General features: G+C 47.1%; 7 protein-coding genes across 7 annotated transcripts; 3 read left to right on the top strand and 4 right to left on the bottom strand.

The window, feature by feature from the left end:
* Window positions 1–60: 60 nt before the first annotated feature.
* Window positions 61–5,071, top strand: ARB_00438 (uncharacterized protein; the record flags this gene model as incomplete). The annotated part of the gene is made up of 5 exons (XM_003013207.1): window positions 61–1,419; window positions 1,462–1,581; window positions 1,641–2,138; window positions 2,196–2,457; window positions 2,517–5,071. The coding sequence occupies 5 exons, from the start codon at window positions 61–63 to the stop codon at window positions 5,069–5,071; spliced, it is 4,794 nt and encodes a 1,597-aa protein (XP_003013253.1).
* Window positions 5,072–5,330: 259 nt separating this feature from the next.
* ARB_00437 (uncharacterized protein) lies at window positions 5,331–6,814 on the bottom strand (the record flags this gene model as incomplete). The annotated part of the gene is made up of 6 exons (XM_003013206.1): window positions 5,331–5,556; window positions 5,613–5,946; window positions 5,999–6,202; window positions 6,358–6,420; window positions 6,476–6,620; window positions 6,671–6,814. The coding sequence occupies 6 exons, from the start codon at window positions 6,812–6,814 to the stop codon at window positions 5,331–5,333; spliced, it is 1,116 nt and encodes a 371-aa protein (XP_003013252.1).
* A 333-nt stretch (window positions 6,815–7,147) lies between these two features.
* Window positions 7,148–8,362, top strand: ARB_00436 (uncharacterized protein; the record flags this gene model as incomplete). Its single annotated transcript, XM_003013205.1, has 3 exons — window positions 7,148–7,185; window positions 7,338–7,650; window positions 7,718–8,362. 3 exons carry the CDS (start codon window positions 7,148–7,150, stop codon window positions 8,360–8,362), a joined length of 996 nt encoding a protein of 331 aa, XP_003013251.1.
* Window positions 8,363–9,159: 797 nt separating this feature from the next.
* On the bottom strand, window positions 9,160–12,158 carry ARB_00435 (C6 transcription factor Prf, putative; the record flags this gene model as incomplete). The annotated part of the gene is made up of 6 exons (XM_003013204.1): window positions 9,160–9,936; window positions 9,997–10,278; window positions 10,335–10,826; window positions 10,892–11,411; window positions 11,474–11,798; window positions 11,876–12,158. 6 exons carry the CDS (start codon window positions 12,156–12,158, stop codon window positions 9,160–9,162), a joined length of 2,679 nt encoding a protein of 892 aa, XP_003013250.1.
* Window positions 12,159–12,758: 600 nt separating this feature from the next.
* Window positions 12,759–14,155, bottom strand: ARB_00434 (uncharacterized protein; the record flags this gene model as incomplete). Its single annotated transcript, XM_003013203.1, has 2 exons — window positions 12,759–12,860; window positions 12,932–14,155. 2 exons carry the CDS (start codon window positions 14,153–14,155, stop codon window positions 12,759–12,761), a joined length of 1,326 nt encoding a protein of 441 aa, XP_003013249.1.
* Window positions 14,156–15,869: 1,714 nt separating this feature from the next.
* Window positions 15,870–17,503, top strand: ARB_00433 (uncharacterized protein; the record flags this gene model as incomplete). Its single annotated transcript, XM_003013202.1, has 3 exons — window positions 15,870–15,878; window positions 15,948–17,252; window positions 17,309–17,503. 3 exons carry the CDS (start codon window positions 15,870–15,872, stop codon window positions 17,501–17,503), a joined length of 1,509 nt encoding a protein of 502 aa, XP_003013248.1.
* A 2,302-nt stretch (window positions 17,504–19,805) lies between these two features.
* On the bottom strand, window positions 19,806–21,303 carry ARB_00432 (uncharacterized protein; the record flags this gene model as incomplete). The annotated part of the gene is made up of 4 exons (XM_003013201.1): window positions 19,806–19,870; window positions 19,964–20,169; window positions 20,233–21,110; window positions 21,187–21,303. The coding sequence occupies 4 exons, from the start codon at window positions 21,301–21,303 to the stop codon at window positions 19,806–19,808; spliced, it is 1,266 nt and encodes a 421-aa protein (XP_003013247.1).
* Between the last annotated feature and the right edge of the window lie 280 nt (window positions 21,304–21,583).

Below are 21,583 nucleotides of genomic sequence, written 5' to 3'. Positions count from 1 at the left end.
TGAAGAAGACTCGAGAAAGACCGCAGAGATGAGATGAAGAGGACACCGGTATAAGACACAATGATGCATGACCCCTTTGTCTGCTCGAACTCCAGAGCGAAGCTAGACGCCTTCAGATACGCCCCAAAGCGGACGACCGAGATGGAGGACGACTTGCCAGAACAGCCGACTCAAGAGGCAGAGGAGACAGAAAAGACAGTACCAAAGCCAGGATTTGGGGAGACCAGGCCGATACCATGTCCAGAGACGCCAGTTCACAAAATACCGCTTGCAGACATGATAAGCAACACCGAAGACGCCCTCAAAAACGCGCCAGAGAAGGAGATCACGCCCGGAGACCATGTCTTCTGGGACCACGGCGGCTCCTTTTCACGATCAACTCCAAACAGCTCGAGTAGGAGGCGTAACCGGAGTTTGTCACCTAGCAGTTCGCCCTCTTATATCCCCGGGGATGGCTCCTTTACTACCGCGCTTACTTCGGACAAGCTGATGTTGACTACACCCCAACATGATGCCGCTGCAGACCTCTGGAACAGGTACGTGGGCAAAGTTGACCTGCCAGAGTGCAATGTACCTCCTTCCCCACATACTCCAGGCCTCAAGGGTAGCGCAAGAAAGGCGGCCAGTTTACGTAGAACAAACAGCTGTGCCATTGACTGGCCCAAATCAGCCACCAAAGGGAAACGGTCTGCGGACTGGCTAGGCTCAAACAGGCGGATTCGGCGGCCTCTTACCACCGAAGAAGGCGAGCAAGGTCCTTTTGGCAATTCAAGAATCAATATGCTTGTTGACAGGATACAGAAGTCCCTGTTGAAGAAGTCCGGTTCCAAAAAAGAGGATACTCCTGCTCCAGCCCCGCCCAGCTCTTCACCTTTGCCTGATAGAGCAGATGAGCAGCCGTCTAAACGCATGAGATTTACCATTGAATCTCCAACCAAACCTGCTCCCACGCGCAGAGGACATCCAGATACGCTTCCGCCACCAAACAAGGATCCATTGTCGTCTGACTATGGTTATGACGACCAGGACCAAGAGTTCTTTGAGCTCGCAGCTGCTTCAACGAATGAGGCTTTTCTAAATACGCAGAAATGCAAAAATACCCCTAACACATTACGACCTGATACCAATGCCAATTATGATACCTTCTCACAGCTCGCCAAAGATATGAGCGATGACTCCGATGATTTCGATAATGATGATTACGACGGCATGGATGAGATTATAGCAACATACACCAAGAATAACCCCATATCTGCACCCACTACTTCGAAAAATACCGCGACGACGAATACCACAACTACGGCTGCTGTTAAACCGCCCGTCACCCCGCAGAAAAGCCAGGTGAATAGGATTGTTCCTGAGGAAGAGTTTGAAAATATAATGGAATTAGATTCGTTCGATTCTGATCCTGGTGACAACGTTGGTCGTTCCCTGTATTCATAAATACATACTTACATATAGTTTGCATGCTTACTGTTTATCAAGCCCAGTCAAAATCCGCAGGCCATTAAGCGCTATCTTGTCATAGACTTAGCCGAAAATACATATACCAATAGCAAAGGCCGTATTCAGTGGGAGAAAGTACGTCTCTCGTTCGTTTTGTATAAAACATACCTAAAAGCACATGCTAACGTCCGTAGGTTCTGGTCGTCCGTGAGGACAAGAAGAAAAAAACTCGCGCCATCACGTTACGGGACTCATGGTTTGAATCGGCGGTCTCTAAGGACACCTATATTCACCTCATAGGCAACTTTGATCGCAATGGTCAATGCCTTGTCGACGACTCTTCTAATCACGCCATCATCCTGGATCCAGACCACCTCATCTCTGCCACTGTAGTAGCGGACTCCTTCACATGCCCTCGCCGTGCCGTTCTTCAGGACCGGGTCAAAGCCACCAATGATGCTAACAAGCCTCAGGTCTATGGCCATATCTTGCATGAAATCTTCCAAGAGGCCATGAAAGCAAATACTTGGAACCTACCCTGGTTGAAGAACCTTATCAATACCATTTTACCAAAGTATATTGAAAGTCTGTTTGACGTTAATCTCACTCTCAACGATGCAGCCAACTATCTTGAGTCCAAGATGCCTGCCCTCAGAGATTGGGCAAAGTCATATGTCCATCCTCGCCCAACGGTATGCTTTCGCTAGAATACACTACATTGGTCATGTTCTAATAGAGATTTCCTACAGGCTGGCTCGATGATGGATGATAGGAACGGAGCTACATCAAAGATTTGCATCAATAAACTGCTTGAGGTTGAAGAGCATGTATGGTCGCCTATGTACGGCCTTAAAGGCAATATCGATGCTACCGTACAAATCGTCCTTGAGGAAGAAGGCGGCCAAAAAACACTCACAGTTCCTCTGGAAGTCAAGACGGGAAAGAATAATACGAATCAATCACATCGAGCTCAAACGGCGTTATACTCATTACTCCTTTCTGACCGCTATGGTATGTCGACTTCCATTCATTTGCACTTTCAAGCTAAACAACTGAACACTAACGGCTAGCAGATATAAATGTTACTTTTGGAATATTATATTACTTGGAAATATCAAAGACCCTTCGTGTTCGCGCCATACCAGGGGAGATACGGCAAATGATTCAACAGCGAAATTTACTCGCCGGATATCTGCGCCAACATTTGGAGCTCCCGCCCATGTTAAAGAATTCTAGACTTTGCAGCCCTTGCTACGCAAAGACATCGTGCTTCCTTTATCACAAACTTGTCGATGACGGCACGGAGGAAACCAGTGGGGTAGGGAAGATCTTCCAAGAAACATCTGGTCATCTTAGGGCTCCTCATCAGGCATTTTTTAAAAAGTGGGATGACCTCCTCACTCTTGAAGAAAAGGAGATGTCGAAATTCCGCCGTGAGCTATGGACTATGGTTAGTGCTGAACGCGAGGGAGTAGGGCGATGCTTCGGCAACGTCATTATTGAGAACGGTTCTGCGTCTGAGAATTCGGAAGGGCCACGAATAAATCGGTTCCAGTATACCTTTATCAAACCAAAGTCGGTCTCAGGCTTCTCCTTTACAGAATCACAGATCAACGTTGGTGAGCCGATTGTTATCTCTGACGAGCAAGGTCATTTCGCTCTTGCGAACGGATTTGTGGTGCAAATCAGCCCTAGACGCATCACAGTTGCAGTTGACAGACGACTTCACAATGCTCGAAATAAAGAGCCCGGCTTCGACGCCGTCAACAACCAAGCCTTCCAGGGTATCATGGATATTTCGTCCAAAAATAAGAACGCCATGGATATAAACTGTGACGCAGAGAGCCCGATGCTTTACAGGCTGGACAAAGATGAATTTAGCAATGGACTGGCCATTGTTAGAAACAATCTAGTTTCCCTGATGGCGCGGGATGTTTTTCAGTCTGCTCGACTCCGCGAGTTGATCATAGAGGGAGCTGCACCGGTTTTCAAACCTGGTTCACCCCTCTCACGTCTCCCAAAGAGTGTGGGGCCTAATCTAAATATGGATCAGAAAATGGCCATTGGGAAGGTTCTAACTGCTGAGGACTATGCGTTGGTCCTCGGTATGCCTGGAACCGGTAAAACAACAACAATCGCCCAAATCATTCGTGCCCTGGTGTCCCAAGGGAAAAGTGTTCTACTCACCTCCTACACCCACACAGCAGTCGATAACATCCTGCTCAAGATTCGGGATGACAAGTTTAGAATCCTCCGTCTAGGAACACCGTCGAAGGTTCACCCTGAAGTTCAACAATTCGCGGAAATGGCAGCAACGCCAAAGAATACAATTGAAGAACTTGAAGATTCATACGAGAATTCAAAGGTTGTAGCAACAACATGTCTAGGAGTCAATCATCGAATCTTTAATACCCGAACTTTTGATTACTGTATAGTCGACGAAGCCTCACAGATCACCTTGCCTGTTTGCCTAGGCCCTATTCGCATGGCTAAGACATTCATCCTTGTGGGAGACCATTACCAATTACCTCCGCTTGTTCAAAGCAAACAAGCCATTGAGGGCGGCCTTGATCTTAGCTTGTTCAAACTGCTTTGTGACATGCATCCATCCTCGGTTGTGAACCTAGAACATCAATATCGCATGTGTGAAGAGGTCATGCTTCTATCAAATACGCTGATATACTCCAACCATCTCAAATGTGGAACCCCAACCATTGCAACCCGTTCCCTTTCTATTCCAAACATTGATGGCCTAAAACGCATTCATCCAACCTCCTTCCCGTCATCCTCTACCCAATCGCTGTGTCTAGGTTCTAGTCACAACAGATGTTGGCTCCGAGACCTCATCGACCCTCGTGCTAAAGCACGCTTCGTTAACACCGATCCTCTTCGCCCCGAAGCTCTAGACTCAGCTAAAGGCTCCCGTGTAATTAACGAGGTAGAAGCTACACTTTGTGCTCAACTTGTTGAGGCATTTATCTCCGTCGGTATTGCTGCAGAGGACATCGGCGTTGTCACACTCTATCGAAGCCAACTCTCCCTCTTGAAACAGAAACTTCGTCACCATGGTTCGGGGCTTGAAATGCATACTGCAGACCGTTTCCAGGGTCGCGATAAAGAAATCATAATTATGAGCTGCGTACGAAGCAATTCAGACAGGAACGTAGGTGACTTGCTACGTGACTGGCGGCGAGTCAACGTCGCGTTTACCCGAGCCAGAACCAAAATGCTCATAGTGGGCAGCAAAGCTACACTTAGTGAAGGAAACGAGCTTTTAGGGAAGTTCACAGCTCTAATGGACGAACATCAATGGCGGTATGATCTACCACCTAATGCCGTCAGTCAGCATTTCTTTGAAGAGCACGATTCACTCTTCACACAAGCAATGAACTCTCGAACTCCGACAGCAAACAAAATGGCGAACACCCTTTCTCCAAGCCCGACAAAGAAATTGACTCAGCCTCGACTCCCACTTAGCCCCCTGAAAAATAATAAGGCAAACACCTTCCCGGGATCTGCATCCGGCATAAAAAAGCCGCAGAAAGTTGGAAAGCCACTGGATGGAGGGAAAATTGTCAGAAAACGGCCAGTGCTGATGGATGTTCTTAATGATATGCTTGGATGATATATCTAGGCCCCATCTCAACTCTAACAGTGCGGTTGCATTGTCTTGGACTCAAATTGGAGCCCGTTGGCTTTCGTGGAACAAACTTATTTGCCCCATGTATGTTTCTTGGGCCTCTTAGTTGGGCATCGCTTTTATAAGCTCATGTTTATAGATTGTGTGTTCAGGGTTCAGTTCTGGGTATTGTGAAGGAAACAGGTTTAAAATATAGTACATCCAGGAGTAATAGGATAACTTGTCTATATCTGCCGACCCAGAGTCAAAAGCTTGCAACATTGCCACCAACGTATTCCCAGCAGATATATTTCCGTCTAGGAGAGGGCTCTTCTTCCTTAGAATCGACATTTTCCTCTTGCTTAGCACTGCTAAAAGGTAATGCCACGACAGAGTAGCCATCCTTCCCATCCACTGCATCCTTCCCCATTGCTGAGACAAGTAGCCCAAACCAGTGGCCAGCACTTGTAGACTTTGAGCCACATTTCCGTCTATTTTCAGAAGGTTAGAAGCTTCCACCTAATATAGATATGTTAAGGAGTCTTACAATACTGATAAAAGTAACATCATAACCCAGCTGGATGGTATTAAACCTCTCCATGTGATCTTAACTAGATCTGTTATCTTACATTCCTCTTTCTGCGGAACTTGATATCGGCTTAGATATGGATCGATTGAGTCACTTGCCAAAATCCGGTCTGATCCCAAGGACGCTAGGCCCAACCACTCCTGTAACTCGTCACAGGTCCCACAGAGAGCATCTCTGTCTTCTGTCGGAAGGAGAGACTCTGAACCGAAGGGTGGTACAAGAACTTTTTCCATCATGATTTCTGCTGGCGAGAGTGTAATAATTTGTGGGTGATACTTTTTGATAGGGGCATCTGCTTCATTTGTTAGGATGGACCAACAAAGAGGAATAAGGGAACATCGTACCCTCATCCGTTAAACTTGGGGATTTAGATAAATCAGTAAACAGCCACGTTACAGAGTTGTTTAAAACATTCTTAAACGCCCATGCGATCCGTTCAAACCCTTTCTTGCCATGTAACATTGATGAGGGCCGGAGATTTATTTCCACCACTATATTTCCAGTTAGATTAATATATAGATCGAGATCGTCTATTAGGGAGACACCTACTATATCTTGACTTTATGTGTTTCCTATCCCCCGATCGAATGGCCTTTCCCACGAGGCCTGCGCGTTCATATGTTGACTTATCGAGTTCAAGTGTAAGAACCCCTAATGCACCTGTTTTAGCAATAGTTGAATAAACTAGAAAGCTATTTCTTACCATCTTTGAGAGTGTAAACATTGTCTATGCCTCTTCTTCCTTCTGATATCATAAGGACATTTCCTATGTATGTATGTTAATATTTATCGTATCAGAAGAAGCAAGCTAGGACACCTACCAATCTTGATATATTTCGTGAAAAATTCCCCTTCTAGCAAGCCCGATAATGGAAAGATAGCTCGCGCATATTGATATGGCTTAACTTCTCCCAAAATTGAGCTCCAGGCTGCCTCGTGTACATGTCGTGGAAGTATTAACTCAACCTGTCGAAATTTCAGCCAGTGTGTCATGGAGATAAGTATTTGTCCCATACCTTGTGATTGAACACATGGCCAAGTATAGCAGAAAAAGGCGCCCTCTTCTGGGGCGGCTGAGTAGGATCAACAAATACAGGCAAATTTCCGATTGATATAAGGCATTTCTCTTTGTCCATCAATGGGTCTTCGAAGTCAAACATTGTGTCTAGAAGCTGGTTGCTGCTGTTTCTTCCATAAAACACCTGATATCACCGCTGTCGAGCAATGCCAGCAGGTTTTAGGGATATCTGAGACTACCAATGTCAAAGTCTCTCATTATACAGTTCAGCTCTGTCGGGTATATCATAAAACCTGGTTCACAGTCTATTGTGTTGTGGTTCACCTGCGTTGATGTCATTTATCTTCGTTGAAATTGAACAGGCTGCCAAGCCGTGAGCTTCTTTTGCTTCAAAAAGCGCCAAACACGACGATATAAAGACCATCCCAACCGCTTCAACCGAAGAGCGGCGAGGGCTCAATTTGAAGCTCCTAACATGCCGCCAGCTTCTTCTAATCTAGTATCCAAGGATCGGTTCGCTCATTTGTTCGGTGGTTTACGGACTCAGAGCTACCCAGATCCTAACGCGCGAGGCCCCGGCTCCCATAGGCATGCAATCCCATTTCTTTACAGTGCTCATGTATTACATGAAGACAAGGAATATTATGCTAACTAGTGCTCTCTAGCATTCGTACTTTGGCATGGAACCCAACGGGAACGTTGATAGCAACTGGGTCTGTTGATCGAACACTGCGCATCTGGAACCCGGAACGACCTGACGTGAGATATTCGACCGATTTGCGCGGACACACTTCCGGCATTGAACAGATAGCATTCAACCCCGTGAAGGAATCTGAGCTCGCCAGCTGCTCGAAGGATGGAACTGTCCGCTTTTGGGACGTGCGCGCAAAGAACTGCGTCGGCCGTGTCGATGTTGGAGGGGAGGCCTTTTCCCTCGCATGGTCCCCCGATGGAAGCGTACTGCTGGCCGGGAGAATGGTATTTAAATTCCTTGTTATTTGCTTACTCCAGTATCTACAGTATATGCTAAAAATTTTCTATCCAGGATGACACATTAGTTCCTATATCTGTCGAACCAGTAGCCATGTCTACCAATCCTGCACCCAATGCGCCAAAAGCGCCATCAACCTACAAAGCATTGTCTCACCATAAACAACCCATCCGTACGAATGGGATTGCATTTTCACACTCTTTCGATCCAAACCTTTTCCTCACCACCGGGGATGGGACTGTCAAAATCGAATCTTACCCATCCTTCGACACACTACATACGCTCAATGCCCATACAGCCGCTTGTCTTTGTGTCTCGCTTGCTCCAACTGCGAGGTATCTAGCCATTGGCGGAGGAGATTCACTCATTTCCCTCTGGGATACAACGAATTGGGTATGCCAGCGCACTGTCTCGAGTAGTGGTGGTGGAGCCGTTCGCGGTATTAGCTGGAGTTGGGACGGACGGTTTATAGTGGGCGCCTGTGACGAAACAGACTGCGGCGGCACAGGTTTGGAAATATTCCATGCTGAGACCGGAGATAGTGTGTACACTATACCGACGGGCAATCCCAACGTTGGGGTCCCTGCCGTAGCCTGGCATCCATCCCGTTATTGTCTTGCGTATTCTCTCTACGCAGAAGGTATTGGGAGTGGCAATAACGGCCTACGCATTGTAGGTGCCGGTGCCGGTGACTTTTGAAACCTGCTGATGATATATGAACTAAATAGAAAGAGATGCCAGACATACCTTTGTTACAGTATAATGACTAGTATGGTTCAGGTTTCAGTTATGGTGATAAGGAATAGCTACCGTCAGCGCCGCTGATTTAAGTAAACGACAGAGTGACCATATAGGGGCAAACAATCAGACCCGAAGAAGTCACTGAATTACAACACTTGACTGCCTGCAATAACATATCGCAATGAAAAGATCTTATATGTTGTGTTACAACTTTTAAATCAACTACTAGAATGTATGGAATACCTTTCTCGGTCGCATATTTTTTCATTTTGATGCATTTTCTTCTAATTTAGATCATCATGGATCAATTCGATCGCAGGATACAGTTGCCGCCGGTGTATATGTACATAAGAGGAGATAAACGCGCCCTCCGCTTTCCAAATCACTACCTTCCACGAAAATGTTCACATATTCCCCAATTCTTAAATCCCGTATTAGAACCGTAGTTTTCAACCAGATATGTATTCCCCGGATCATGACGAGAACATTGGGAATATATAAATAAGCGACCAAAATACTCGTTAGCATATGTGGGAGCATGCGAAAACTAACACAAAACCCGGAAGTAGCATGAAACACTGAGAGGTGGGTAAATAGTATAGATGGGACGAAGTAGTATATGATAGAGTGATGGGCCGTTTGGGAGAGTAGGGATGGTAAAATTCAATTAAACTGTGTGGTGTATATATAGCAGAAATATAGATTCAAAAGTGGTATATAGTTAGTGTGTTGTATATTCGGAAATACTGAGCTGGCTATCGGCTCCATTGGTTAGTATTAAAGGTTTCAGGAGATTGAGACCATGGTATATCTTCAAGTGAAGATAAAACTGCTTCCATAGTTGATGATGTAGGGGTGGGGGGTATCAAATCTGGTTCATTGGGTTGGGATTGTTGCTGTTGTTGCATAAAATCCCACCCTTCAGGTAAGTTGAAAAGCTCCTGTTGGAACTGAGCCTCGGAAGCGGTTACCGCAAAATCCTGTGGGAAAGGTGTAGTATTAGTTTTATTTGGATGTTGCATTGAAGCTCCAAATGCGCTTCTAGTGTCGTTGGTAGTGTATGGCAATGAAGATGGAAGATTCTGGGGAAGAGGCTTCTGATTATGCATTCCACCTTGCTTTGGGGAGGGTTGATCGAGATGCGCTGGTGAGAACGAGCTGTTTGAGGAGGTTTTATTTGTGTTTGGACTGGGATTATCCGAGCAAGAGGGATGGCGCTCGCTTCCTCCAGTACTGGTACCACCAGCCGAAGCATCTATCTCGAAGTCCATGAATCTGAAATGGTCATCGTGTGCCTGGGGTATTCCTATATTGGGTATATTTCCAGGCATCCCTAAACCATAGACTTGAGATTGGACCGGGAATTGTTGCCCCCTAGGTTTAGGATGCCCTTGACTGGATACGCCTGGGGGATCTGATGATGAGGTTGTTGCTGGTGACTTTGAAGATGTTTTTGGATCCTGGTTTTGCTTGTCCAAAAGGGCAATATCGATGATGCCGATCGCGCATTTTTCAAACTGAGAACGCACTGCCTATAACACGAGACACATATTAGCCGCACGATATATATCATAGGGTAGGATGAAACATACACGGAGGGCAGCCTGCCTAGCATCGTCCTCTGGGGTTCTGTGTACACTGCTGTATGAGAATCTCGACACTCCGTCATCTGTCATCAGCCCACTCCCTTCAAGATCTACATCTAGCTGGACGAGGAATGACTCTGCCAGAGGGACCTTTCTCTTAAGCGCGTTCATAGCCGAGAGTAAGAACTGGAGGGAAGATCTAACGGCTTGGTCTTGGGGCCTGGACTTGAGGTACTGGACGAAGACTCTAGCAGCAACATATAGACAAAACACAAGGAAAGGATTCATCTATCCGTGCCAACGTCAGCATTGGTTGACCAAAATGGCAAATTCGGGTGATTTACCTTTGCTAAGTCCATATGAGAAACCATTTTCATTATGTGGGTGATTTGATCCGCTGCGATGATACAGCGTCGTTTACTCTCTGTGGATATCTGGCCAGGCATGCTGTGCTTTTCCGCCTTATAAATCGCAGCCTGGTGAAGACATATAGTCGAGGCATGGATACACATGTTGCCAAAGACGATTTCGGAGTTGTTGATGCCTTCCGGTAGACGGAGGTGGTTAGGTAGTGAGAGAGATGTGTGAAGTAGGATATTGTCGAGGGCACGATGGCGTTTCCAGAACTCGCCGTTTAGATCGTGATCTCTGTCGTTAGTGGTGACACGGTGAAGATGGTGTAGATTACGGCCAAACATGCATGCTAGCAGTACTGTAGCTGCATAAGGAGATAATGAACTTGTTTCTTGACCGGATATAGTCTCTGCGAGGGATGAAGTCGGCTGCTCCACGGAGTTGACAAATGCTTCTTCAGATGCAGGGAGATTTGTCAAAATCTAGACAACCAAAATGTCAATACTAGCTATAACAATTGGATGAGCTGGGTCAGATAATAACTTACGTCTCTCTCATCCACACTCATCGGCCAGCCTGTCCCAGCCGAGGCATATCTATCCTGACAGAAAGCAGCCCAGAAGGTCCGTCTCCTCTCCTCGCGCTCTGTCCAGTCTCTGGCTGGCGGTAAGGCCTGTTTAACATCTAGACCACGAGCATCCTGACGGTTAAGGCCCAACATCAAACAGAGCCGCATCCCCGAACCAGTGCTCATCCACGCTCTGGGGAAATACATCATTTTAAACTCATAACACCCGATCAATAGCCAGCATTGTGCATGTGCTACTGATATAATGTTCTCACCTAGACCTTTCATCTGATCTAGTTCGGCGTACTTGCGAGCTCGGGCATAGAAATGGGTATGTATGTCGGCATATTTGTCTGTAGCAGCGGCCGCATGCGCCCACATGATGTACCGCAGGCATATCGGTGGGCGCATTGAAGGTGCCAGATTCATCGCTGCATAATAGCGCGGTTTATGTATCATGGGAGAGGACGGGTGTATCTTTTCAAAATATATTTCGTCCCTATTATCGAATATTAGCCATTCATATCAACCACTATATCACTCTCAGTAGAAATAACGTACAATTCATCGATAACCTCTTGACTCGGTAAGGGTTCCTCCAACCCTAAGCCGATCATTTCCCACGAGAACTCCCTCGAAGAAGCGCTGTTTGAAGTTGGAAGAGTAGCTGGCGGGGGTAGGATATCTCCCATATCTCCAAACATATCCATACCATCGAGGGATAAATTTGGGTCTGTTTCGACTGACTTTGGAACTGCAGTACGGATGGGAAACATGTTCGGTCGTCCCTGAAACGGCGCATTCTGGTTATCAAACGCTCTCGTAGGCGGCGATGGTCGACTTGACTCTGCGGTATCGACTCCCTTCAACAGAGTCTCGACCTGCGCTGTTTGTCCAAGCCGTTAGCAGACCTCACTTGCATATATACTTAACCAAACCAATGCTGCTCATAGACCCTCGTACCTAGTCTGGCTTCCAAGTGCTTGACATATCCTCTCTTTGGACCGCTCTTCTTCCTGACTTCGTTATAAGCACAGTCATGGCCCAGCCGTGAACAATTCCCACAGCTCGGTTTTGCCCCGTCGCATCGAAGCTTTCTCTTCCTGCAAACAACGCAGGCAATGCGCTTTGGTCTAGGTATGTATCCCGGGTTCCCTTCCTGAGCACCTGGCGACTCTGCCCGAGTCCTCGTTGGTGCCGCGCTTTCAGCCACAGCTGCGCCGGTCTGCTCGTTGCCGCCCGCCATGGCTGCCTCAGGGGGAAAAACTGCTGATATCACTTGCCGTCTCCCCGTCGGCTTTGAATCTCCGTTGTCTGCTGTATTTTCAGTGGCGAGTTGCGGGGGAGCCAGTCGTTGATTGGGAGGGAGTGGAACGGCGGGAAGGATTGAGGCTCAGAATCTGATAAACGCGGGTGTCGGCCGTGGCGACATGGACGAAGATGAAGGGCGTCTATTTTATCTGATTGATAGTGACATCGTGTCTTGCTCTCCGGCTGTACAGCGTTTTTCTTTTATTACCTTCAGGCGGCGTAAAAGCTGCTGCCTGCGCTGTGGATAAGAATTATGCTTGTCTAGTCAAACTTTTTGCGATGCAAGTTGCCGTCATGGCATTAATAATCAGAGCTGAAGATGATATTTATAGACAGATCTCAGCCGCGAAAGGGTCTAAGGATGATAGAAAGAGGATGGGCAAGAATATTAAGCATAGTAGTATAGTAGTATATCAGATTGCCTTTTAGTACATGAATATATAGTACACGCTCCCAAAAGAACCGTAGCAAAAGGAGCTCTATCATCAACTCTTCAACCGTACAGCAAGGAAAAGGACAGCAGGATGTGAGGCCACTAATTGTATCCTCTGCGGCGTTTTCCTTGGTTGCGGACTCTCGGGGTAATGACATCTCTGTTGATGTTCGCCTTGATTCTTGTCTTGTATCCGGATTTGGCCTGTACCATCGAGTTAGCAATGTCGTTGCGACACTGTGATAGACGGTGGAAGAAAGGTGAAAAGGACATACCGGTAAACCCCATGGACTCTTGGGATGGACACCACCCTTGGACTTTCCTCTACCACCACCGTGGGGATGGTCCTTTGCGTTCATGGCCACACCACGAACGGTGGGTCGGATGTTGAGCCAGCGCTTTCGGCCGGCCTTACCGAGCTGAGCGTACTTCTTGTTGACATTGCTGGCAACTCCGATGGTGGCACAGCAGTCCTTATGGATCAGACGGACTTCACCACTCTGCAGACGGACGGCAACGTGCTCGGACAGCTTCTTGAGCCTCTTCCATTCCAGCTCAGACATGACGGTTTTCTCACCGGCAGCATCAGCGTCACTCTTGATCTCGGCTTCAACTTCAGCATCTAGCTTAGCGTCCTTGGCCGCTTCGCTTGAGGCTTCTTCGGCTTCGGTCCCTTTGCTGTCCTTTGACTCAGCGGCTGCGTCTTCTTCCTTGGGCTTAACTTCTTCCCATGGAGGAGGTGCTTCACCAGCTTTGGTCATCAGGATACCGTATGTCCCAGCACCACGGCAGAGCTGACCACCTTTCCCCTTGTGTAGACCAATGTTGAAAATCATTGAACCGATAGGAACCATATGTAGAGGCAGACAGTTCCCTCGTCGAGCGGTCTTGGCCGCCAGCACACCAGGGTCAATACCACCGCCCATAGCCTCCCACAGGTCATCCGGGATACCGGCACGATAACTCTGCACGATATCACCTTCCCTCATTCCCTCTGCCGCAAGAACGTAGCTCAATTTCTTTGTAAGCTTAGACTTCAGCAAGGCAATATGCGCTGTCCGGCCGGGGTCATGCTCAATTCTCTGGACAACATGGGGACCAGGCTCGTTCCGCTCAAAATCAACAATGCGTATTCTTCGCTTGTGGCCACCTCCTCGATGACGGACGGTAACTCGTCCGGTATAATTTCTTCCACCTTTCCCATGACCTTTCTTGGGGAACGTAAGCTCGTGGACTGGTCTGCCTTTCCATAGATGGTCGTTTATAGGTCTCCGCAAGTGTCTGAGGCCGGGTGTACGTGGTGTGTATGATCGTAACTGGATGGCTTTCTTATCACGGACTGGAGGCGGAGCCATGGAAAGGTCATCCTCATGATCAGCTGGGTCAGTGGCTGTCTCTTGTCTCCTGAGGGGAGTGCTGGAAAATGGCCGGTATGCGAGCGTTGTGAGGCACTTGCAGGACCGTTGAAGGCCGCCAAACGGCACGCGAGCCTGCAGCATGGTGCCAATTGAGTCCCTGGATGCTCTTTGCAGGCCGGTATAAATTTCGTCGATATCCAGGTGTTCTTCCCGCTTATTGTTCCATCAAGGCTCTAAAAAAGGCTCAATTGCACTTATTCCTCCTTCCGCTTTGTATGCAGAGGTTTTAACCGCTCTATATCGTCGCCGAGATAATGCGCCGACTGGTTTGAATCGATCCTTCTTTGCCGTTGAAGCTCGTCGTCCTTTTTTCTCTTCGTCGCTCTTTTTGCTTTTCGATAAAAAAAACTTTTTGGCCGCAAAATTCCTTGATCACGTGATATAGAATTGGCCAAGCAGGACAGCAGCAGAAGGACATGGAGAAGAATGATAGTAAACGGAGAGGAATATAAGACAATAGAGGGCCGACATATCAATAAGGAGTGGCATTGAATAAAGGAGTTTCATAGTTATCTTTATACATAGCATTTTCTTCTGCGGCTGCCACCTAGCAACACATATACTATATGCGCTGCCGCTTCCTCCCACTGTTTACACTACATATAAGACGAAACTTATGCGACGAACAGAAAAGGGGCCAAGAATGAATGCCCAATCTACCAAGAATATACTTAAGGAAATAATAATAAAATAAATAAATAAATAAATAAAAGGAAGCTCGAAATATGGACCTTGACGATCGCGTGGTGCGGTAACCGAAATACCATAATGACAAGACGAAAATGACGGTTTCTGTGGTAACGCCCTTTGTTTTGGTCTGCGTGCGTCACGCTGATACGCCTGCACGGCCAAGCGAGAGCGTGAAAAGCGTGCAAAGCGTGTATGGCGTCTGTACCAGCCGCGTATCGTGACTGTTCGTCGCCAGCCCAAAACCCCCCAAAATTACAGGGCTAAATTACAGCAGCGAAACTTTTATATCTTTTCGACTTTCTTTGACTTGCAAAACTTCAACTTCTTCAACATCAACAGCACCGCCAGCGTCGCCCGCACGACAGCACAGCATCTCCTACGCCGGATATCACCACGCTCCGGCTGCAGCTTTTACCTTCTTCTCATCTCTTACTCGGCGTATCACCAGCTTACCGTCGTCTCCTCAGGGTTATATATCTCTGACGCGGTCGATTCTCGTGGGGTCTGAACTCATATAAACATACGCCCAGAAACCAGACGCAGTCACCGTCTCAGCCAAAGTTACTGTGAATAGTCAAGCAGCAGGTCATCTACAGTCGATAGGGTGAGTTTGGCTGCTCCAATTCCCTTGTTATTTCTTCCTGTCGTGGTGTGTGGCTGGTGGTGCTGCCAGCACGCGAATTCTTTTGCTTCTTCCATGGGATGAGGCTTATTTACACGGTCGACCACCACCACGTCCTATCAACGACCATGTTATTATTCCCTTAATCCACCACCACCACACCACCACTACCACTACTACCACTATCACTATCACGTTACAACCATCACTACCACTGCCAACACGAAATACTTGCTGCAATTCTGGTTCTCGCTTTTGTTATCACTGCTGGCTACAAAGTGAATCGCGAAGTTCTGCCAACCAAGGCCCAACTGACCCAAGGTACCTATCAAACAGGTTTCTACTTAACCCCCCGAACACGTCCGCGAGCAGGCCAAACTCCCTGTCCTAACCAGATACCTATATCTGGAGACTCGGTATCAGATCTTATTCTTGTTTTCGCTCAGTAATATTGCCAGTGTTGCATGTTAGCATACATTCACCATGCCACCGGTCAGTCACCTACCCCTTTCTTCCACCTGACTTTTGTCGTCAAATTTAGCTCACTAACATCTTCCACAGACACGAAGCCTACGACAGCGTACTGCTACTAATGAAAACGATGAGAATGCAACTGCAGCATCCACACGGCTCACCCGGGCCAAAGCTGCCGCGCTATCTGTGCCTGAATCGCAAACCGGCGCGGTCAAGAAGGCCTTAGGCGCGAGAAACACGGTCAACACATCCGCTACTGCCCTGCAACGGAAGAGGGCTGCTCTCGGCGATGTGAGCAACGTGTCAAAGCAGGATAACGGTGATAGCAAGCAGCTCAAGAAACCATCTGCCTCTCGCGCACCACTCACTTCTAAGACCTCGACTCAGACAGGGGGCGTACAGAAGGTTACCCGCACAAACACCACAAGAACTGCCTTGGGAGTCAAAGACTCAAACAAGAGAGAAACCACCACAGAACCAAAGCGTCCTGGCAGCGGCTCCGGCGTCATGGGCGGTCTCCAAACAAAACGTCACAGCCACAAGCCTGCCCGAGCTGACAGTGTTGTCAGTGAAGAACCACCACGCAAGAAGCATGACAGCGGGAAGGATGTCTTGAAAACGGAAGAAAAATCTGAGGACGAGGCCGAAGAAAAAGAAAAGGTTGAGGTCAAGGTTGAAGTTGAGACTGAAGCCAGAGTGGATGTTGTCGATTCCCAGGAGTCCGTCCAGGATGAAGTCAAGGAAGAGCGAGCCGTTGATGTCGTGATAGACTTGGATGCTGAAGACCTTTACGACCCCATGATGGCCACAGAGTACGTCGTTGATATCTTTGAGTATCTCAAGGAGCTCGAGCCTATCACCATGCCCAACCCTGACTACATGGACCACCAAGACGAGCTAGAGTGGAAGATGCGTGGTATCCTGGTTGACTGGCTCATCGAAGTCCACACTCGCTTCCGCCTTCTCCCAGAGACCCTCTTCCTCACAGTCAACATCATTGACAGGTTCCTCTCTGCCGAAGTTGTCACTCTTAACCGACTCCAGCTCGTTGGCGTCACCGCTATGTTCATTGCTTCCAAATATGAAGAGGTTCTTTCACCACACGTTGCCAACTTCAGCCACGTTGCCGATGATACTTTCTCGGATAAGGAGATTCTCGACGCTGAGAGACACATTCTTGCAGTTCTTAACTATGACCTCAGCTACCCTAACCCGATGAACTTCCTGCGCAGAATATCCAAGCCTGACAACTATGATGTCCGAACGAGGACGCTTGCCAAGTACCTTATGGAGATTAGCTTGGTCGACCACAGGTTCATGAAGTACCGTCAATCACATATTGCTGCTGCTTCCATTTTCCTTGCTCGTGTCATATATGAACGTGGTCCATGGGTATGTCATTCTACTTCCTCTTCCTTTCACTCATGTTTATCTAACCTCTATCTTAGGATGCAACTATTGCTTATTATTCTGGTTATACCAAGGAGGAGATCATGCCTGTGTATGAATTGCTTATTGATTACCTCTGCCGACCACCAGCCCATGAAGCATTCTTCAAGAAATATGCCAGCAAGAGATTCCTCAAAGGTACCCTGCCACCAATCCATCTCTCTATCATGACTTATCGTACTAACTATGCTTAGCCTCCATAATGACTCGACAATGGGCAAAACAGTACCACGCTATCATGAAGGCCAAGAACAATGCTGCCCGCGAACAAGACTCGAAACCCAAGTCGAAGGTCGTGTCGTCATAGTCATTTCACGATTCCAGGCTAGATGAGAAAAACGCTCTCCTGCTTGATCCACCTCCCCTTTACGAACACGTCTGTTAATAGTCACTCCCATTTATCCTCGCCCCGCAAGGCTGCCACTACGTATTGTACCTATCACTGCACTACTTCTGCATGTGTATACATACATAAGCCGTCTTCTACCCTTTCTCATCCTCATCCAGCACTTTGTTGTTTTGGCGTTATCTTGCTTTGCTTTTTCTTGGGATGGATTGCTTGTGGGTGGCGTTGTGCATTTGGAAAGCATACTCGAGCCGTTGTGTTTGTCTTCATCTTCCTCCTTGCCTCGAATTCCCTTCACTTCTCTTTCTCTTCTTTCATCCGTTCTCAGCCTGTCTCCTCGGCGATCTCAGGAGTTAGGCGACCAGGCTGAAGTGGAATTCTTTATTGTCTGCTTACTTTAAACTTGCTCTTCCCCGCTACCATCAATCCTCCTTATGCTTTACCGTTCCTGCTACCTGAAACAACCTCTACACCCCTCCAAAAAAGGCACCCTTTCATGTCTATTCTATTCTAAATCTCTTGTTCTCTGAGTGCCCGGTTGAACCATTTTTTAAAGCTTGTTTGAATTATTTTCTTTAGGGGGATGAACGAACGGACACGGATGGACGAACGAACGGTCGGCGAGGGACAGGAGCAAAGAGGGAGAATTCGAAACGGAGCAAACAAGTGACAAAGGAATCGATTGATATTGGCTCTCATTGTTTCTTCTGCCTCCTTCCCCCATCTTTTCCTTCAGCTTGTTCTTCACTGGTTTTTGCTTCTAGCTTAGTTACAAGGTGGTGTGGGCGGGTGTTCTAGCGATTTTTTTTTATTAATGAAAATATGTGGGACTATCAATTGCCTCTCCTTCCACTCGTATCCCCATAGATACAGGTAAGTACAGGGTAAATAAAATGTAAACAACAGCCTGGCGTAGATGTTCAGCTTGTTCCCTGTCTATTTACCTCCACCCTTCGCGTTGTTGTTTGTTGATGTTCGTCCCATTTAGGTTATATTGGCTGCTGACTCATCACTTTTGAACCTCGGCTCAACTTCAGCCGCTCAAATGCCTTTTTCTTCTTGATCTCATCACTCTGAAACATGACGGCGGCATGTAATATCAGAGAGGCCATAATATACCCATATCAATACATTCCACGGCTTCTAGCTATATAATGACCTCATCAGAATGTCCCTTCTGTGAAATCGCATCCTCATCAGCTCCGTTTCCGCCCTCATCTCCGCAAACTATACCCAATGACAGAGGAGGTAATTCTCAAGATACCTCAGATTCACCCACAGCGTTCATAATATTATCTACCAAACATGTCCTTGCATTCTTAGACATTATGCCATTGACGAGGGGCCATGTGCTCGTTACTCCTAGACGGCATTATCAGAATATGCGTGAAGTTGGCATCCATGACGCAAGGCAGGTTAGTTGCCCTTTACAATGCAACCTATGTGGAACTATAACAAGCTATAATATGCATGGGATAACTAAGCGTCTCACTACTAGCTTGGTCAATGGCTACCGATACTCTCTCGTGTGATTGTTCGAACTGTCCTAGGTGAGGGCAAGGACAACCGAGGGGACGACCAGGGGAACTGGAACATTATTCAGAACAATGGTTTGTTTGCACGCCTGCCCCTTTCGGGCTCCAGGATTTTTAGCTGCAGTGACGTCTGCCCAAGTACATGTCTAATAATATCTTAGGTATACGGGCATCTCAGACAGTTCCTCATGTACACTTCCACATCATACCTAGACCTGCGTCGGGAGCTGATACACCTACTGGAGGGGGCTGGGTCATGTTCGGGCGCGGCCAGAGGGATGAGCTTATGGATGATGAGGCAGAGGAGCTGGTGGTGCTATTGAGGAATGAGTTAGCCAGGGAAGTAAAGAGAGTTAAGGAGGAGGAAGGCGTTGATTTGGAAGATTGTGATTGTAAAGTTGGGGATGGACACATACCGCGATCGACCAAGCTGTAGATCCTAGCAGTTACAAATACCCGTACATTTTTTCTTTTTCTAATACAATGAAGAAATTAAATATTTATGAGCTAGCTTTCTCTTCCACGGCAAACGCTTCGAAGTACTTAAAGTTGAATTAGCAGAGGCCTTCACAAAGGAACAGTGACATTGGTGGCTTACTCTTCTTCTAAACGGGTTTAATTCGTCGGCGTTCCCTCTTGGTACCTCTTTTCGCTCCCTGCGGGGTGTAGATGATACTTCACTATTGGGCAATCGTCTATACACAAGTAGTCGTCGCGACCCTGCATAAGGTTAGCAATACTGTGTTTTATAAATATATAAATTGAAGACTTACATTTGTTAAAAGGCTGCACACATGAATCAAGGTGTTCAAGGCAAGGATGTTTCGGAATTGCAAGCTCAACATCATCTTCATTCGCAGTTGGCATCCAAAGAGATATCCTGCCGTTGACCACTAGTGTCTGAGCAGCAAAATCAAGTATATCATCAAGCATTGCATCAAATGCGTATGGGCGTTTAGGGAAAATATAATTCTCCCTCCTGTCAATTCACAAAGTTAGCTTTACTATTCCAATGCTCTATTAGGGCAAGGGGTAAGTTTACTTGTACGATGGAACACCCTGGAACATCATGAGTTCCCCCTTTCGACTATCATCCTTATGCCCCAGGACTCTCAACCCTTCTCGTACACCGTATGGTGGGTCACATATAATCCCATCAAATATCCGGGTGCTTCGAAGAGGTGTGTTTGTCAAATCGGAAGTAAATGTGTCCAGGAATCTGGATAGCAGTCCATATTGTTTGAAGTTCGCTATGACTCCAGTTTCGGTGTTGGAAGTGGCCTCTTTCCCACGAAAGCTGCGCCCGTCAATATCTGATCCGCATGTCACTGCTCCAAAATGAGCAGCGGCCACAAGAAAACTCCCTGTTCCCACAAAGGGGTCATAAAACAACTTTCCTGGCGCTGCATGCGTCATGTTGGCGGATATCAAACTCAGCTCTGCATCCATGGAAGTAGTACTGATATATTTGCGTTTCTTCAAGTTATAAGTGTTGATCTCCGCCCGGCCACCCTCTGTAACCCATCGACCGAGGTAGATACGTTTAAGTACCGGCTCAGTATGAGTTTTTGGATTTCCCGAAGAAGCAAGCTGGTGAGCGAACTCTTCAAATACACAGAATTTCTCGTCGGCATCAACCATCTTTATCGGTCCCTCAAAGGCCAAAAATGAAAAGGACTCGATGATCTCGTTCCTCTCCTTTGCCGTTCGAGTTGATGCATAAGTATCCACGTCAAATTTAAAGGAAACCATCTTATAATCGGGCCATCTGGACTCTGTTCGGTGACGGACATCTGCCCTCAGCAGGTCGTAGGTATCTCCCTGGCCCCAGAGTTCATATATGTTTTTGGCCAAAATGCTGCGGCGCATGAGAGCACGGGCAGCTTCTTCATTTGCAAGTCTTACTATGCAGAATGGAGTCTGCACACTAGTATTAGAACATAATCTCCCTGGTATAATTATCTAGCTATAATTATTTACGTGGGGACGCACATACAAGATCGTGGTAAACTAGAAATTCTATCTCAACCCCCACCAAGCTGGCTAGAGCTGTAATTTCTGCTTTGCGAAACGATTCATGGCTCTGAGCAAACCGAATCAAATAATCAACCATCTTAAAACACCGGTATAGCCAGCGGGTAGTCTCTGAGGGTGCTTGATATCTTTTCGGCAATGGATTCTGCTACCGTGCAATGAATTGAATATAAAATCTCTTCCACTAACTAGTTACATAACTAATAATCCCGAGCTTAACTATAAGTCAACTAACTAGTTAACTTCCTCGAGCTGACTAAGCCGGCTACTCTTGACACATCTAGGCGTGTCCTTAGTAGTTATCACACAAGCGAGGTAATTAGCAGTTCATAATATTTATATTATATTAGGGTGATACG

The sequence above is a fragment of the Trichophyton benhamiae genome, assembly GCF_000151125.1.
Source record: "Trichophyton benhamiae CBS 112371 chromosome Unknown contig01356.0, whole genome shotgun sequence".
In the NCBI taxonomy this organism is placed as follows: Eukaryota; Fungi; Ascomycota; class Eurotiomycetes; order Onygenales; family Arthrodermataceae; genus Trichophyton; species Trichophyton benhamiae.
This window is presented reverse-complemented; position numbering and strand designations above follow the sequence as displayed.